Source organism: Amblyomma maculatum, chromosome 5 (genome assembly GCF_055883805.1).
Source record: "Amblyomma maculatum isolate TAMU_Amacu chromosome 5, ASM5588380v1, whole genome shotgun sequence".
NCBI classification, from domain to species: Eukaryota; Metazoa; Arthropoda; class Arachnida; order Ixodida; family Ixodidae; genus Amblyomma; species Amblyomma maculatum.
The window spans coordinates 7,879,640-7,898,754 of NC_139348.1; the positions used below are offsets into that span (position 1 = coordinate 7,879,640).

At 48.0% G+C, this 19,115-nt stretch overlaps 1 protein-coding gene across 4 annotated transcripts in view; it reads left to right on the forward strand.

The window, feature by feature from the left end:
* LOC146187715 (DNA excision repair protein ERCC-6-like) overlaps positions 1-19,115 on the forward strand; it is a 374,514-nt gene that overhangs the window by 182,055 nt on the left and 173,344 nt on the right. For all 4 annotated transcript variants that reach the window (XR_014707405.1, XM_084603509.1, XM_084603511.1 and 1 more), the window contains exon 11: positions 4,793-4,969. Coding sequence is in view for 3 of the 4 variants with exons in the window: in XM_084603509.1 (XP_084459635.1) it covers positions 4,793-4,969 (177 nt within the window). In the remaining variant the exon portion in view is untranslated. The remainder of the gene's footprint in view (positions 1-4,792; positions 4,970-19,115) is intronic.

A 19,115-nucleotide genomic window follows, 5' to 3' on the forward strand; every position in this document is an offset into this window, starting at 1 on the left:
TGTAAGTGAATCTGTTTACTTTAATTAGGTACTATTCCCTAGGATATGCGGGATCGAATCTCGGCCTCAGCGGCTGCTTTTCACTGGAGCCAAAAACCCAGGCGCCCGTGTTTTGTGCGATATCAGTGCACATTAAAGAACCCCAAGGGGATGGGAATTTCCGCAGTCCTCTACTCATAGCCTGAGTCGCTTTGGGACGTAACACCGCACAAACAAAACCAAACTTTAATTAGACAAGTAATGCTGAAATACATGTAATAACTGCTGCTTTTATGAAACTAATGCACGGGCCAATGATGAAATTTACCATGATAAGATTTTTTTATATCCCCGCTTGCTTGGGCTGCGTACTGTGCGTTCTGAATTCCGGCGCAGTTTCCAGTCACCTTCGCTTCAAGCAGAGTAATAGTCTTTTGAAGCCAGGACGTTTACAGGAGATAAAATTATATCTTATCAATTGTCTGGGATTACACGCGCGTCCATATTGAGCAGTAAGTATTGTGCACAATGTTAAATGAACATTCATAATGCGTCTCAGCCAGCATAGTCTGAGCATGCGTTCGCCCTTTGCGCAAGAAAATTAAAAAAAAATAAGTTTGAGGGAATAATCAGTTTGTAATCTATTCAGTTTTACAGAAAGTCACGTTTTCCACGAAGAGCACTAGAAAGGTAATTTAACAGAGCACGTTGTTGGGCTAGTCGGTCATACATACTTAAAAAAGGGGATTGCTCTAAAAAAGACACGGACGAGCACTAGAAAGGGAATTGATAAAAAAAGCAAAACAAAAAAACCGAGTCGACGGCTGATGGGTTTGTCGAAACGTTCTAGCCAATGCAGACATTTAGGAAAACGCAATAAATGAACTACGTGGTTAAATTAAACATTTTTTAGCACCTACACATACTATAGGCATTCACATGAAGTTTATTGCCTGTCTACAAGCTACGGAACTTGCAGAAGGGTCGCGAGCCGCGTACTGATTTCGGGGCGGCTGCCAGGAAGCTGATATTCGGCGCAGTAGGAAATCATCGTGAGTGCGATTTCGGCAGTAGCGGGAAATATGGCCAGCAAATCCGCAGGAATGACAGATTGGACGGTTATCACTGGTTCGCCATGGATTGCAGCGCTGCGGACGAGATGGAATAAAAGCCTGCGGCGCTTGAAGAAATTCCTGTGCAGGCGTTGGAGGCGTAGCATACACCAGAGGGTAGCTGGGTGGCCGTGGTCGGGCAGCAACGTCAGCGTACGTCAGCGGTGCGACAGGAGCGGGTGTCATTGGTGAAGCGACCGGAACGTCGGCATATGCGAGGGGCTGAACAGCAGGAGCAGGCTGAGGCATGGGCGCTGGCGGAGGAACAGACGGAAGGGCCTCCGCCACGCAGTCGGCGATGACCTGTCGAAGAGGCGCCACATTTTGGGACAGCTCGCAGTTTTTGGGCAGCAGTGATATCTGGCGAGCCACATCCTCCCGGATGAAATCTTTGAGCTGCTGCAGCAGCGTGGAGCTCCCAGATGCAGAGGAGAGACCAGGAAGTGATTCGTTTGGGGGGGGGGGGGGAGGTGGTCGAGTGATGAGGTGCTGCTTGCGCAACTCATCGTAGCTTTGGCAGAGGTTGACAACTTGGGCAACAGTTGTCAAATCGCGGGATGTAAACATTTGAAATGCGTCATGTTCGATGCCCTTCAGGATCTGTTTTATCTTGTCTTTCTCGGACATCTGCGCGTTGACGCGACTGCACAGATGGACCACATCTTTAATGTAGCTTGTAAATGTTTCGCCAGGGCGCTGTTGCTCTTGCAGGCGTTGTTCGGCACGGAGCTTTCGTACAGCAGGACGACCAAAGACGGTTGTAAGATTGGCCTTGAATGAGTCCCAAGTCGTGATATCGGCTTCGTGGTTACAATACTACAAGTTGGCGACGCCGGTCAAAAAAAAGATGACGTTTGTTAACTTTGTGGCGTCGTCCCACTTACTATATGAGCTCACTCGCTCGTACGAAGCGAGCCAGTCATCGCAGTCAGTGTCGTCGGTCCCGCTGAAGATCGCAGGGTCTCGCTGGCGTAAGGAGCCAGAGCAGACAATTGGCGGGGTCATGGGGGGGGGGGGGGAGGGGGGGGGGGCGGGGAATGTTCGTCGTCAGCCATACGAGTGACCGGGACCGTGCGCGTGCGAAGCTCCAGCGTGAGGCAAGAATATCAGGTGGCACCTCCACCAGATGTAGAGGAAGTACGTCGAGGACGGCGAGGACGGCGTCGAGGTCGGCGGGGAAGCTGGGCGATCAAGACCAACACAATCTGCGCGTTTGCAATTCCACACTTCTTCCTTCTTAGTCAGCGTTCAGCGAAGGGGCCCATCTTCTTCTTCACAATATATATATATATATATATATATACCAACACAGCACGGGGCGAAAATACGAATTTGTTGAAAGATTTGACAGATGGCGCAGCCGGCCCATGCGTGCCACGCACTTGGGCGCGTAGTTTAGAACGCACGATAGAGAACGTACCAGTACGTCAGAGACACTGTGGGGAGGAAGCGCGAAAACGTATTGGTCTGTTTGTGACAGCGAAAAGGTTAAGTAACTCGGGACCAACTGCAGCTAATGATAAATGATCTAGACAGGAGAAGCAGAAAAGTAGGTGTAAAGATTAATATGCAGAAGACTATGGTAAGGCTGAACAGCCTGGGAAAGGAGCAGCAGTTCAAAAAAAGGTAGCGATGCATTGTAAGTGAACTCAGACATGGTGCTAGCGCAGAAGATAGACACACACTGCAGGTAGTTGGACAGGACACTCTCTAGCCTGTCAGGACTAGCGTGTGTCCTGTCCGCCTACCTGCAGTGTGTGTCTTTCTTCTGCGCTAGCACTATGTCCAAGTTCGTTCACCAACTAACCTAATTAGGAGTATTGGTGTTGGAAGTGGCAGGCAGATATGTCTACTTAGGACAGTTATTTACCGCAGATCTGAACCATGAAAGGGAAACAACTAGGAGAATAAGATTGGGATGGAGTGCATTTGGAAGGTACTCAAGCATTGTGACTAGCAGCTTACCAGTATCACTCAAGAGGAAAGTATACCTTAGTTGCATCTTGCCTGTACTCACCTGTGGGGCTGAAACATGGAGGTTAATGAAAAGGGCTCTACTTAAGCTGAGGACAACGCAGAGGGCCATGGAACGAAAAATGGTAGGTGTAACTTTACGAGATAGGAAGCGTACAGAGTGGGCCAGAGAAATAACTCAAGTTAGTGACATTCTAGTGGAAATCAAGAAGAAGAAATGGGCATGGGCAGGACATGTAGTGCGAAGAGAGGATTACCGATGGTCGCATAGGGTAACAAACTAGATTCCAAGAGAAGGTAAGCATAGCAGGGGTCGGCAGAAAATTAAGTTGGTGGATGAGAATAAGGAATTTGCAGGGGTCAAGTGGATGCAGCTAGCACAGGATTAGGTTAATCGAAAGAAAATGGGAGAGGCCTTTGCCCTGCAGTGCGAATAGTCGGGCTGATGATGATGATCCATAGAACACCATTTTTATTCAGCTTCAGTAGATGATCATCATCAGCCAGACTATACTCACTGCAGGGCAAAGGCCTCTCCCATATTCCTCCAATTACTGACGTTGATTCTGAAGATGGTGCGAAAGAGACGAGGACAAAGAAGGAACACGAAAACAACAGGACAGGCGCCTCCTCGGAATCAACATCAGCTATGAACTAACTAGCCCAAACCAAAGTACTTCCTTGAATTAACCCGGTTCTGTGCTAGCTGCATCCACTTGACCCCTGCGAACTTGCTTAACCACATCTACCCACCTAACTTTCTCTCACCGCCTACATCAGTACAACTAAGGGAAATTTTACCGCACTTTCAAGGCAGTGAACTTTTGTTGCTGGTCGAAATGAACCCAAGGAAATATTGTACTACGAGCTCAAAGGCATAAGCGGGACACATAATTAAGTGAACACCAACCAATGGCATGTATGTGCGCACCGCCCAGGAGGCAGATGAAGAGCACATTTCTGCTGCCTGCTATGCCACTTTGGGTTGTTTGGGTGGAATAATCCACTGGGCAGCACAAGCCAGGAAGAGTAGACCAATCAGACCACTGAATAGACACGCACCTCTCAGTTTTGCTTGAAACGGGCACTGATTGTGGCGCACCAGCTGCGCTCAAAGAGAACCGCGCTGCTATCATCGCGTTTATTTACTCCCATAAAGAAGCACCCTGTAAGCGCATGAAACGAGACGCTTGTAGCACATAGCAGCATGAACCATGTTTCAGTTCATTTCCTGCGGCACAGATTGATGACCTAATTGAAGACTCGCAGTTCAGAAGGGGAATGATGATTGTAAGACCAAAACTATACAGGTGCGTCATCCCCATCATGACATGAGAGTGTTGCGCAAAAGGACGAAAGACACGCACACAACTCTGTGTTGTGTACCCCATCTGTGTCTTTTGTCCCTTTGCGCTACACACTCATGTCATGCCCAAGTTTCCACCCTTGTGAATTCCCTGTGAATGGTCTGTGAAATGTTCAAAAGGGTTCTGTGCAGTATGGAGACAAATTTCGGTGTAGCTAAATTTCAGCTGTAGAGAGCAAAATGTCGACTTTATTATATTGAGGTTTAACTGCCTCCTCCCAACTTCGGGGACATCTTGTTCATACTAAACGCTCGATGGGTATTGTTTTACTGGCCGCACTGGATCTAAAGTTGCACACTGCCAAGGTTAGGATATTGCCTTTGTTCCCTGTCCCACTCTGCTTTCTCCTGTTGAATGCAGTTCCGAACCACCCATCGGCTGATCCTGTCGGGTTCCCCTATCCAGAACAGCCTGCGGGAGCTGTGGTCCCTGCTGGACTTTGTGTTCCCGGGCAAGCTGGGTACGCTGCCCGTGTTCATGCAGGAGTTTGCTGTCCCCATCACCCAGGGGGGCTACGCCAACGCCTCCAAAGTCCAGGTCTGGTCGTTTGATCGTGCCACCTTCCTTCGTGTTATTGCAGAGAATGATATCTGGATGAAGGCTGGAAATGAATCTGTAGGGAGCAAATAAGGGATGCAGGTAACACCAAGGGATTTGAGACTGGGGATGAAGGGTGTCACCGTGGTCTCGAAAATGGACTTGCACGTTATATGGAGAAGGAATTTGTTACTGTGACGAGACTAGATTGCATGAGGAGCAGAGGCCAACCGAGGGCAGCCTGAGGTCAGGGATAATTTGAGATAAACTGATTTCCTCTTTTGTAGGTCAAAGTAGGTCAAGGAGCGAAAAAAAAAAAAGTTTCTTAACACTTAAAGTTTCCTTGTACAGAAAGCCAACGGATCAGCAATAATAGCTAGATTTCACCAGTCATCATCCAAGACATTGTAGTCAAGGAATATTTATAGCACAAGCGACACGGCTCAGAAGAGTATTTAGCTATGATAGTGATGACCTCAACGAACTACATTCGCTGAAAGCAATGCTAATTCAGAGGGACTATCCCGGTAACTCCCTTAACTCCCTACCGTGGGCAAAATGGCCGTTTTCTGTAGGTTTCATAGATTTTTTTTTCTGTAAAAACTACCATATCTAAAATTTATACAATACATGAAAAGGGAGCTAAATAGATTCGCTTTTTAGGCATACAATTTGAATATGGAGTTGTGGATTGTAACACACAATGTAATTTCCTAAAAACCTAAAAGAAAAAAATTGAACAAAATTTGACGAAATGCACTTGTAAATGAAAGAACAAAACTTTTAAAAAATTTTAGAGGTATACAAAATGCAGAGCATTATATTGTCCACTCCCTGTGAAAAAGTAAAAGTGCAGTATTGAATAGTGTTCTTGATGCATAACGAGGGTCGCTGCAGAGCGCCATGCCGAAACGGTTGCCCTTCTTGGGCAGAACGCCACTCCCTGTGGGAGGCAAGATATCCCAAACATCCTGGGAATAAGATAAATGACACCACAAACAAAACATCCGTATGCAAAACATGCCAACGAAGTGTGGCCGCCAATGTTCCGGGCTGGTTTCCATCGGGGTCGGAACTGAATTCCGACGATAAGGCAGCATCTGCAGAGTCACTGCTGCTTTCATCATCATCAGCCTGACTATGCCCACTGCAGGGCGAAGGCCTCTCCCATATTTCTCCAAATAACTCGGTTTTGTGCTAACTGCATCCACTTCACCCCTGCGAACTTCTTAACCTCATCCGCTCACCTAACTTACTGCCGCCCCCTGCTTTAGTCATGAGATTTGCGTGAGATTTGCGACGTTTCGAAGCGCGCGTCGTCAATGAGGATGCCGCTATTCTTGCATGCGACTGCAACGCTGCCGCGTGTTCTGGGCACGTTCAAAAATAGCCACATCGCGGGAAAAAATGTGAACAGCAATAAAATTTAAGCTTCAGTTACTCGACTACACGCTAGATGGCGTAGCGTGTCTGTAAGCGATGCGGAAATGCTCAAAATTCGCTAGCGAAGTCATCGTTAGCGGCCCGGAGTGCGGCCGATGGTGTTCGGGCTGGTTTCCGTCGTCAGCGGGATCGGAACTGAATTCTGACGATAATTGGCAGCATTTTCAGAGTCTCTTCTGCTTGGGTCACCAATAAAATCGATCGTAGATAGTGCGTAGTCGTCAGATTTGCAACGTTTTGAAGCGCGCGTCGTCAATGCAGATGCCGCCATTCTCGTATGCGACTGATACCCCAGTCAAACGTGCAAGGTAAAATGCACTTCCGCGGAGTGCACTACGCAGCTTGAAAGAGACTTTACGCTACGCAGTGCTAAACGGGAAAGCGAAGTGCACCGCATAAGCACTCGTTGGTACGAAACTAGCAACTGAAAAACATGTTATAAAAAAGAAATTGGAACCTGCAAGCACGAAGTTCAGGGAACTGCATTTTAAAGTAGTACAACATTTAAAAAATGCTTAAAATTTGACACCGGACCATGATTCATAGACTCCTTATCAACGAACACCATGAACAATAACAACCACCCCCTAACTGAAAATGGTGTAGCCGCAGTGGCGCACCACTCATAATGTGGAAGTTGCGTACGCGGTTACATCACATTTTTGATATTTTATATTTTGCCCGTCGCTATTCTAAAACATTTCATCAAATGAAAATATGTACAAAACACCTAAAATCAACTTGTATACATATCTTACTACATAATACATTTGTGACGAAGAAATTTCTGCCGGCGAGGCTACGCGCTCAGCCCTCGAAGTCTGTTTTGCGAACGCACTCCGACCTGAGTGCACACTTTGGCAAGTGCACTTATGTTACGCTGTTTAGCAGCAGTAGAGTGCACTTTTCGTAAGTGACACTCGCCGTAAGTGCACTTTATTTTGCGCGCTTGGCAGGGGTATTAGACGCTACCGCGTGTTTGGAGTGCACTCAAAAATAGCCGCTTCACGGGAAAAATGTAAATAGCATCGAAATTGAAACTTCAGTTATCTGACTACACACTAGATATTATAGCGTGTCTGTGAGCGACGCGGAAGGGTTCAAAATCTGTGCGCGAAGACATCGTTAGCGGGCTAACCATGCTCAGTGGGTGCGGTCGGGAAAGAGTTAATACAGTCGAACCCGAATATATCGAACCCTGATATATCGAACCCGGATATATCGAATTTCGGTTATATAAAACTCGCGGAATATCCCCTTGAAAATTCCATGTAAAAGTATAAGAAAGCCACGTCATATATCGAACTCAATTTCACCGGTCATTCGATATATCGAACTACGCACCACGCACTGGAAAGTGTGCCTTACCCAAAGACGATCGCATCACCCTCGGGCGTTTGCCGTGTGACGTTTTCAAGCCGCGCGGGGAAGTAATGAGAGGGGACAGTTCGGCTAGGGCAGCGCCGCGCCCATTCCCCAAAGGCGCTCGCATCTGCAGTCATCGTTTCCCGCGCGCCAGCACGTGACGTTTGCAAGCCATGTGCGTGAATGAACCAGAGAGAACCGGTGGGAATGAGTGGGGAAAAACGCGACAGAGCGAAGCGCAAGAGTGTGCCCATTCTTTTGCCGAGCTATCTCTCTCCTTCCTCTTTCCCGGCCTTCGTTCGCAGTAGCACGCGTTACGCATGCGCCAAGCCAAGCTCAGCCCAATTTCAGACAGATAGTCGAACGCTTTCCCCAGCGTGTGTTGCGAACCCTCTGCGCGCAGCGGCTGACGTGGCTATGGCGCCTGCGGAAGTTAACATGCAACAGATCTATCTTTTTTCCCGAGAGTAGTCTATTTTTATCGTTGGGCTGTACGCGCGGCGTAGCGTAAGATATGGCGTTACGAAGCGGCTTCTTTTTTCTTTTTTTGCGGGAGTCGTTTATTCTTGCATGTATGAATTAACGAAAGCACGCGGTCAGCTGCGATCATGACACCGGCTTTTAGCATTTTTTGCTTCAAACAGCATTTGCATCTACTGTATCACACTTTCCAATATTTTATGGCAGTGGACTACGCCCGCCGCACTTGGTAAATCGAACCAGGCTTGTGCAATCAAGCCATCACGGGCAGTCTGCCAAGTTCGCTCCCCGCCGCCGCAGGAGCTATAAAAAGATAAACACCCACGACGTTATCGCTGCACAGCATCTTGGCACGCTGCCAAGAAATGAGCTGTGGATGAGACGACCGAAACGGTGTGCGACATACAAGCGAAAACGCTGATGATTTCTGTCGCGGCGACACAGAAACCTTGTTTCGAGCTGCCGCGGGGGCTCGAACGACAGAGGGACGCAGTTCCAACAAGTTGGAAATTTTTTGCTCTGTCGCTGCGGCTCCTCGCTGAGATCGCTTAATCGCTTGCATGTGAGCGAGCTGGCCTTAACGCTTTTTTTTTTTCCAAATTCTCGAGTGCAAAAGTGAAGGGTGGGTTCATTATGCGAGTGAGCTGATTACGCGACAAATGCGGTATCGTTTTTTCGCATCGTAAGTGCTGTCCCAAGCCGATTTCTGTATATCGAATTATCGATATATCGAACTACTTCGCGATCCCCTTCGAGTTCGATATATCCGGGTTCGACTGTGTGGCCCTCGAAAAAGCAAGCACCTAAAACCGGAACGAAGTGCTCACGAAACAACCAACGGCTAACACCGAACGCCAGCCTTCTTTTGTAGCTAAATACTCCAATGCCCTTCAAAACATGAACAATATTCTGAGGAAATACCACTCCATGCTAACGTGTAATGAACGCCTTTGAGAAAATATTCTTGGAGGCAAACGTAACACAAACTTTAGAGATATTCTAGTACATTCTAGACTCGACAACAAGCATCCAACACAACCACATCCTTGCTTTCGACCTAGACGTGAGACGTGCAGTCGTATACAAATGGACACCACGGTTAAAAGTAATGCAAACGATTTCACTTTTCGGGTAAAATCAGGCTTTAATTGCACATCTAACGTTGTCTACCTTCTGGAATGCTCCTTCTGTCATAAACAGTACATCGGAGAGACAGGGCAACCAATGAACGGACAGACACAGGCGAAAACTTCTTGAAAGCAGTTTCCCAGCATTTCAATCAGAAAGACCATAAATTCCAAGAAATTAAATTACAGTAGAATCTCGGTGATACGAACTCGACTGATACGAAATTCGGTGTGATACGAATTCATAAAATTCCCCGGCCGAATTGCATTGCGTTCAGTGAGCAAAAAATCGGATGTTCCGAACACTTTTTCTTTTCACTACGGGTGATACGAACTTCGGTGTCACGACCGGTCGAGGCCCACACGCACAGCGAGAAAAGAGTGCGCAGCGGCGCAGCACTGATAGCACGGATCATGCACACGCGCGCGAAAGAAGAAAAAAAAAAATACAGAGGGAAAAAACCGGCTTGGCAACCCGCGGCAGCTGCGAAGTTGGCGAAGGAAGGTGGCGATATCTTGCCCCCCCCCCTCCCGCTCTCTTTCTTTCTCTCCCCTCCCCCCACATTTTTTTTTTTTTTTATCTCGTTGTTGCTTTCTGCTATTGGTGTTGTGCGCACGGCCTAGCGGCCCTCTCCACATTTCTCCGCCGCCCCGCAGGCCACGCTCTTCCGCTTTCCGGAGTCTCCACTGCAGCGGCAATACGTTGCTTCGTTTTCTTGTTTGTTGAGGCTGACAACGCATTGATAGCGCGTCGTTTTTTGATCATCTCGGCAACGCGAAAAGATACATCATACAGTTGAATCCCGCTATAACGAAATTCACGGTGCACGAAAAAAAATTTGTTCTCGCGGAACTTCGTTATCGCAAAAATTTGACGTGAAACGCAGAAAGAATTGCCCAAGCAGCAGCAAAGGCGTTTAATGCCAAAAATCTGTAAGCTTGGTTTGCTTACGCTTCACGGCGAGCAACGCCGTCATGCGATTTTCGCACTCGGTCAGCAAACCCATTGCAACATCGTCGTCTCGGACAGCAACGAAATTCCTGATGACATCAAAAGCGTCCATCACCTGTACGGCGGTTGCCGCAGCCGGCGCTTCCTGTACGTCGTCGTCTTCTTCATCGGAAGAGTCCTTATCATTCCGGGCAGCTTTTATGATCTGCTCATCACTCACATCTTCGTGAACAACAACACAAGCGTCAGCGCTGATGTATTCGTCGAGCTCGAGATTAGGCGGCACGGTTCCTATTTCTCCCAGCGTTTTCCAGGCGGCCGCGATCCCCGGAGCCGGTGACGCCTCTTCGTCGTCGTCTGTAACGCCTGGTGTTAGGCCAGCAGAGTGTACGGGTCGACCTTCGGCAAATCCGGCGTGCCTGAAACAGTTCACAATTACTGAGCGCCCCAGTGTGCTCCAGGCAGCAGACATAATCTGCAGTGCCACGTACAAGTCCACCTTCGTGTCTCGGCCGGTTTCAGCTTTAAAAAGCAGCCGCTGAATTAACCTCCCGCGGTAAGCGCGCTTCAGGCTAAGAATCACGCCCTGATCGAGAGGCTGTAAGACAGACGTGCAATTGGGAGGGAAAAACCTCAGCTCCGTGTTAGTGAGCTTGACTTCGTCGGAGTGATGCGCTGAACAATTGTCCAAAAGCAAGCAAACTTTACGGCCCTGCCGCTTCATGTCGCGGTCGAATGCCATCATCCACTCGGTGAAAATAGCGCGGGTCATCCATGACTTGTTGTTCGCCTTGTACTGCACAGGTAGGCTACGAGTTCCCTTAAAACAGCGCGGCTTGGCACTTTTGCCTATGACTAACGGCGGACGCTTGTCCGAGCCATCCATGTTTGTGCAAAGCAGCACTGTGATGCGTTTTTTGCTGTGTTTGCCGCCGTGACAGCGCTGCCCCTTGAAGTCGAGCGTCCTAGCCGGCAACATCTCGTAGAATAGCCCGGTCTCGTCGGCGTTGTAAATGTCTGCAGGCGCGAAGTTGCTTAAAATTCCGGCCATGTTACTCGCCTTCCAAGCAGCTGCTCCGTCCACGTCTGCTGACATTGACTCGCCGCACAACACTTTTCCAACGGTGTTATGGCGGGCCTTGAAACGGTTTAGCCAGCCAATGCTGGCTTTAAAATCATCAATGCCAAGTAGGCATGCATAGTTCAAGGCTTTCTGCTGGACGATGCTTCCGGACAGGGGGACGTTGCTGGCTCGTGCTTCCACAAACCACGCATGCACTGCTTTGTCCAACTCTTCATGGAGGGGCCGCGTCACCTTTTTGTGCTTCGAGGATGTGCCTGAAGCAAGTGCCATTCTCACGCTGTCCTTATTGCCTAGAATCGTTGACAGCGAACTTGCAGGAATTCCGAAGTCTTCAGCAATTGCCGCTTTCTTCCTTCCGCTTTCTGCTTGGGCGATTATTTGAGCTTTTTGCTCAAGGGAAAGAGTTTTGCGTTTTTTCACTTGCGTTGCCATCGTGTCCTGCGGATGAAAACTCGTCGTTGTCGAAGAGAAAGGCAGCGAGTGAACAACGCGACCACGACACAAAGCCAAAATGGCGGAACTGCAATCACGTGATTTCATGCTTAATCTGGCTTTGGATTTGACTTGGACTTCTCGCCAATAAAACTAATTTCGGTTTCGATTTTGAACGCGAAAATTTCGTTGAAGCGGAAACGCTCTGCAAAAATGGTTCGTTGTGCAGAGAAATTTAGGCCATTAATTCTTATAGGATACTCGCGGGGAATAAAAAATTATTCGTTGTCGCGGAAATTTCGTTGTGGCGGTATTCGTTGTGGCGGGATTCAACTGTACTGCATTGTCACGGAAGAGAAAGGCGCTGACCTTTAAAGACAAATTGGAAATTTTAAATAAGGTGGACAAAGAGCCCAAGAAAAGGCGCACCGACATGGCCAAGGAGCTAGGCCTGCCGCTGTCAACGTTGTCAACGATCGTTGGTCAGCACGACCAAATTATGCAGAATGTGCAGCACTTCGCAATGAATTCTAAAGAAGCCAAAACTGCCCAACATGTGAAGTTGGAAGAGGTTCTTCTAACGTGGTTCAGAGAGGTCATGGCGGCCGGCGTCAACATCGACGGAAAAGTGATTCGTGAGAAGGCAGCGGACATCGCACTCACACTTGGAATTGATGACTTTCAGGCCTCCGGTGGATGGATTCACCAGTTCAAGGTGCGTCATAATCTTTCCTACAAGACCGTTTGTGGCGAAAGAAAAAAAGTCGACGCCTCCGCCGTGGAAGACTGGATGACAACCACACTGCCGTCTTACATAGCGGGATATGAGGCACGTGATGTTTTTAATGTAGATGAAGCAGGGCTGTTTTACAATCTCCAGCCCGAAAAAAGTTTGTGCTTTAAAGGCGATGCCTGCCGGGGCGGACAAAAGAGCGAACAGCGGATCACAGTTTTGTTTTGTTGCAACGCCGACGGATCGGAAAAGATGCCACTGACAGTCATTGGCAAATATCAAAAGCCCCGATGCTTTAAGGCAGCCGGTCGATTGCCCTGCGTCTACAAGGCGAACAATAAAGCATGGATGACGTCTTCTTTGTTTATGGAATTCATCACGTACTTCGACCGCAAGATGTCTTGCCACAACAGAAAAATAGTTTTGCTGCTTGACCAGTGCACCGCCCATCCAAATCAAATGACACTACAGAGTGTTAAGGTGGTGTTCCTGCCCCCGAACGCAACAAGTCATTTGCAACCACTGGATGCTGGGATTATAAGAAATGTTAAGCACCATTTCAAAGCTTTGTTGGTGCGCCACCTCCTCGCGAAGATTGAAAGGAAGGACGCGAATCTCCAGATGACTCTTCTGGACGTTGTTCATTTTCTTGCAATTGCCTGGGATTACGTCGTTCCTACGACCATCGCCAATTGTTTCGCGAAGTGTGGGGTTTTCAAATCCGCTGTGGCTACTGCCTCGCAAGTGCCAGATCTGATTCCCATCGATGTCTGGAATCAACTTGACGTCGACTGTTGCGTCGACGATTTCGTCACCGCGGACGACGACCTCGCCACCTGTGGTCTCCGCACGGTTGAAGATATTGCGGAGGAAGCGTCATCACAGCCTGGCATTCCATGCAGTGACGAAGATGACGACGACCAAAGCGTTGATGACCCACCGCCGACGGCAGCAGAAACAATGCACGCCATCTATGTTCTGCGGCGCGCCGTGACCTCCGAGTCTGTGCGGGAGAAGACAGCGGCCCAATTTTTCAGTTTTCAAAACTCTCTGTTATCAGATCTCGCGGAAAAGAAGGTGCAGAAGGATATACGCGATTTCTTTCAACGAAAATAAATATTTCATACCTGTTGGAAGGCTTGAAAATGGATTTTGCTCGTTTTTTGGTGATACGAAATTTCGGATGATACGAAAATTTTCGTCTCCCTTTGAATTTTGTATCACCGAGATTCTACTGTATATATTCTCCAGTCAGGTTTTAAATCTGCAAGGGACAGAAAATTTAGACACTCTCTAGCCCATAAATTCAGAACATTCTAACCAGCAGGAATAAATATCTCTAAAGGAAAGTTAGAATCCCTTAAGGGGGGATGAGGGTCTTAAAAACCTTTTTTTTATTTCTTAACCTATCTTGCTGAAAATTGCCATGGTGATATATCTTTGAATGGTGATTCCAAATATGTATTTAGATTTGAAATACCTCATCTAGACATGAAAATATGGCAAGATAATGTACTGCACATAGTGTCTTTTCTTACGAGCCATTACGGCAATTTCTTAATTAAAAAAACTGGTTTTAAAAATATGCTCTCATTTCCAAGAGCCTACTGCACATCCTAAAGCTAAAGAAATTTTTAAGAAGTCACTATATAGGTAATGAATGAATAACAAAGTTGGGAGAAAAAAGACAATGTGGGAGTAATTAGTTTACATCTGATCTAATTGCTCGTCTATCAGACTTTATCGAAAACGGAAAGCTTTAGGATGTAGCTGAGATTTTACTGAAAAAAATGATACCAAGTTCAATAAAGTCCGTGCATGCAAACATTATGAAAAGTTTCGTTAGGCAAGGCTTTTTACCAAATAAACAAAGCTGAGAAAACTGCATTCAAAGTTTTACTCACTGTGCCACTTTTGTTTTCCAATCACATGGAAAGATTTAATGCTTTAGCATGCAGCCCAGTTATTGGTGAACAAAATGACACCAAATTTACATAAATCTGTTCATGTAATGGCTGTGAAAATCTATGTATGGCATTGGCACTTGACAAAAAAAAAAGATGCTCAGAAAGTCACTTGCTACAGTCTCTGAATCTTAAATCATTCACATAAGTCCTGGGCAGTAGTCTTGGGTTTTGTCAGGCCTGTGCCTCTTGGCCATCTTCTTCTTCACCTTTTCACTATCGGTGTGACCCTTATCAGACCTGCACAGCCTCTGTTTATCTTTTTCAAGGCTCCTACGAATGAGGCACCTGCCAGGGCTATAACCAAGCTGCTCTGCAACAGCTCTGCTGGTTGCAGCCATCCCTTGATTGAAGCGAGAAACTGCTTCTGCAACAGCCCTTTGAACAGCCAGCAAAGAATCATGCGTGTTTTTAGAGCATTGGCTCCAGATAACAGAGTGCAGGCACTCGATAGCATTCTGTGTCATGCCATCTTTGCAGCGCTTCAAAAGGGCCTCGTCGCCCAGCCTGGCAAAAACTGGCTCAAGCGCAGTGCGAACATGGCCTGGCAGAGGGTTTTTGTGTGGTGGAGGCTCCACCTTGTTTGCCAAAGCAGGATTGATGGCACACCATGAATCAACTCCTTGAGGACAGCAACTGTGATCTGGGGCTTCATCTGTTGAGGTCAGGTGCAACAGCGTAGCTTGCACTGCCTTTTTCATGCCTGCGACGTCGTGGCTATGGCTCCGCAAGGCATACCCATAGTAATTGGTGATCTTTTTTATCTTTTCTTGGGTAAGGTTGCCCTTTCCACCAAGAGATTGCCCTTGTGCCTTCTTTTTCTCAACCAAGTTGCGAAGAGCCGTCCCCATCCGCTTGTGGACATGATTGAGGCAGTCCTTCTTTTCGATGGATATATATCCATACACGCCTTCCTGGGTCAATGCATGAAATGTGCGGCTATCACCATCCGAAAGTATGGTTGTGTACCGCAACCCATTTTTTTCCAAGGACCTATTGAATAAAATCATAGCTGCTTCGGTCTCCATTCGTCCGGCATTGCACTCAATGTTCTTCATACACTTGTGGTTCACAGCCCAGTCACCGTAACCATCATCACTGGGATCAGGTGCCCCTTGGCACCCACGGCAGTACCTCGAAAGCACAACATGGTCCAGTACAAGGCCAGTGTACAGTTCTATAATGCAGCCAACTGCAATATTTGAATTGTGGCCACGCGTTTTCCATGTGTCATCAAATATCACGTCTACATTTCCTGTTGGGTTCAGGAAGTCTTTGTATAAGTCCTTCACCACTTTGACGCTGCTTCTGTAGCAGTAGCAACTGCCTGGCAAGCTTTCACCATGGTGTTCATGTGCCCCCTGAAAGTTTTGTGGTGAAGTCCTCGGTGGGAGAGGTTCATTGTTGCACAAAAATCCGCTAGAGCAGTCACTCCCTTCCCTATACTTTGTATGCCTTTCATCGCCTGCAGATTTACTTCAAAGGGTGTGATGCTAGATTTCCCGGGCACTCGTGGCGACGAAAAGTGCCGCTCGGCGAAATCGCAATTCGAACATGTGAGCACAGCTAAGCCATACTCTCTTCCGCTGCATTTCGCGAGTTGAACACTGGCCATCCCACACTTGCTGCAGCTTGTGGATGCAAACAGCTTCTTCAGTATGCTCATATCAACAATTATATACTCAGTGCCGCGATCGTCGTCTACACTTACTGTGCTGACGTTCATCAGCTCGAACTTGCGGGAAGTCGCGGACTTCTTCGCCGTCTTGGCGTTATCTGCACATTTTTCGCGTCCCGCGCACTCCGCCTCCGTAAAAAACACTGTCTCCAAACGTTGAACACGCGAGCTCGGTTTAGTCGCGTCCGTCGGCGCTGAAGCGACGTGCGGAAACGCCGAAGTCGTCATTAGGCTTAGTTCAGCCGGCTGGGCCCTTTCCGACGACACAGAATTTGAAGCGACTCGCAGAGCATCAAAAGTCGATATTTTCGACGGGCTAAGTCCAGGCGCATCCACTGGAACCGCAGACACTTGCGGTAACACCGAAGTTGACGCCGATCGGCACGGTCCAGCCGCGGCGTCCACCAACGAAGCTGACATCGACGATGTCGGTCCAGCCGCGTCCATCGGCAAAACTGTGGTCGACGAGTTCAATCCAGCCGCATCCGCCGACGGCCCTGCAGCTTGCGGCAACACCGAAGCTGTAGTTCTCGATGTGGCACTCTTCTTATTCCACGCGCGTCTCCTTTTGCCGACTGCTTTTCGCATGCTTGCTTTCAAGCGCGCGTCTCGTGCCATCGAGACACACGGAACAGACACCAGGCAGGCAAATAAACACGAAAACAATAACTTCGAAGCTAAGAGGAGCGAGTTAATAGTCAAAATATTTACAGGAACGATGAGAAAAAATGCAGAACGAGAAATGCTAGGAAACAAAGAGGAGCGCAAAAAATCACGTGCCAGCGGGCAAAAGCAGACGACGAAGAGTCTGCAACGCGGTCGCGGGAGATGAGGCATGCGTCAGGGCCAATCAGAGGGCTACGCCTCGGAGAGCGCGCGCTTTACCCAATCAGCGGCTGTCTCGTGACGATTCACCCCTTGCGGACGGATGCCGAAAGCTCCGCTGTGCGAACACCTACAGCGTGTTGAGAGATGCCAGGAGAGAGAGCGGGAAACGAGCTTTCAAACGAGACCAAGATGGCGCCTATCGGTTCGCGCCGCGCGGAGCTACGGCAGCTTGAAAATGGTGCAAATTTTCGCGTTTGGCGTTCAATTTCGGCTTACCGATGTTTCTAAATTGCCGTTTTTTTAATACTTTGAGTAGGAATTGAGCTATAATATTTTGTAGAGGCATAGTCGGGACATTGAAGACTTCAAAACAGCAATTTTTAAAAATTGCCATTTTTGACCATTTTTCGCGATTTTAAGACCCGCGTCCCCCCTTAAATATATTCCCTCTGCACCATAACTAGTAGGAAAACAATCCCATATAGCGTTAATTGTACAGTTTATTCACAGCACGTGTACACTCTATCCCCCCCTCCACGATACCATATGCTGCGCATGTTTCTCCAAACATGTTTCCTTTATCACTACCTACTTTAGTTGGCCCTTGAGCTTTCTTTCTTTCTTTTTTTTTTTTGTCGCAGAAATACATACTGAAGAAATAATTTTTATTTTACTTTTTATTTTATTTTTTTATTTTCTCCTTGACCTACTTTCTCCTTACCCACCCTCCCCTTCTCTGCTTTTCTTCTTCGGAAGCAAAAGCGCATTTTAACACTGGTCAGTGATGATCGCTCTGCCCAGAAGAAGACAAGTCCACTTGCCGAAACGTTGGCTCGACCTGTGAACTGAGGCTTCCCCCCTCTACCCTTGTCCAGTGCTCTTTCATACGGTGCAGAGGTGGTAAAAGCAATACCGGCCGAATGGAATGACAAAGACTCGGGGGAGAACTCCACCTGGTGAAAGCATGTGGTTGCATCCATCTTCGAGAAGGTGGCTCAACAGTTGGAAGAATTCAATATAGTCGAACCCGGATATATCGAACTTGAAGGGAATCGCGAAATAGTTCGATATATAAAAATCGGCTTGTGACGGCACTTACGATGCGAAAAAACGATACCGTATTTGTCGCGTAATCAACCCACTCGCATGATGAACCCACCCTCCACTTTTGCACCCGAGAATTTGAAAAAAAAAAAAAAATGCGTTAAGGCCAGCTCGCTCACATGTGAGCGACGAGTGGCAGCAACAGAGCGAAAATTTTCAAACTTGTTGGGCCGCTCGAGCCACCGCGGCAGCTCAAAACAAGGTTTCTGTGTCGCCGCGGCGGCAGAAATCGCGAGCATTTTCGCTTGCATGTCGATGGCGCGTGTCAGTCCGTTTCGGTCATCTCATCCACAGCTCCTTGGCAGCGTGCCAAGATGCTGCGCCGCAATAACGTCTGGGCGCGTTTATCTTTTGATAGCTCCTGTGGTGGCGGGGAGCGAACTTGGCAGAGTGCCCGTGATGGCTTGATTGCACAAGCCTGGGTCGATTTATCACGCCGCGCTGGGGGGGGGGGGGGGGGGCATCATGATCGCAGTAGCTGACCGCGTGCTTTCGCTGATTCATATATGCAAGGATAAACGATAAAAAAAAAAATTAAATAAACATCCCCGCAAAAAGAAAAAGAAAAAAAACCCTGCCGCTTCCTAACGTCCGCAGCCGCCATATCTTACGCTACGCCACGCGTACAGCACGATAAGAAAGGATCTCTTTCACAAAAAAAAAAAATTTTTAAAAATGCTGTTTTTTTACATCCGCAGGCGCGCCGCCGCACGCAGGGTTCGCAACACACGCTAGAGAAAGCGTCCGATGTCTGTCTGAAAACGGGCCAAGCTGGCTTGGCGCATGCGTTGCGCATGCTGAAGGAGAGAGATAGCTCGGCAAAAGAATGGGCACACCCACGCGCATGGTTTGCAAACGTCGTGTTGGCGCGCGGGAAACGACAACTGCAGATGCGCGCGCCTTTGGGGAATGGGCACGGCGCTGCCCAGACCAGCCTTCGCCGAACTGTTGTCCTC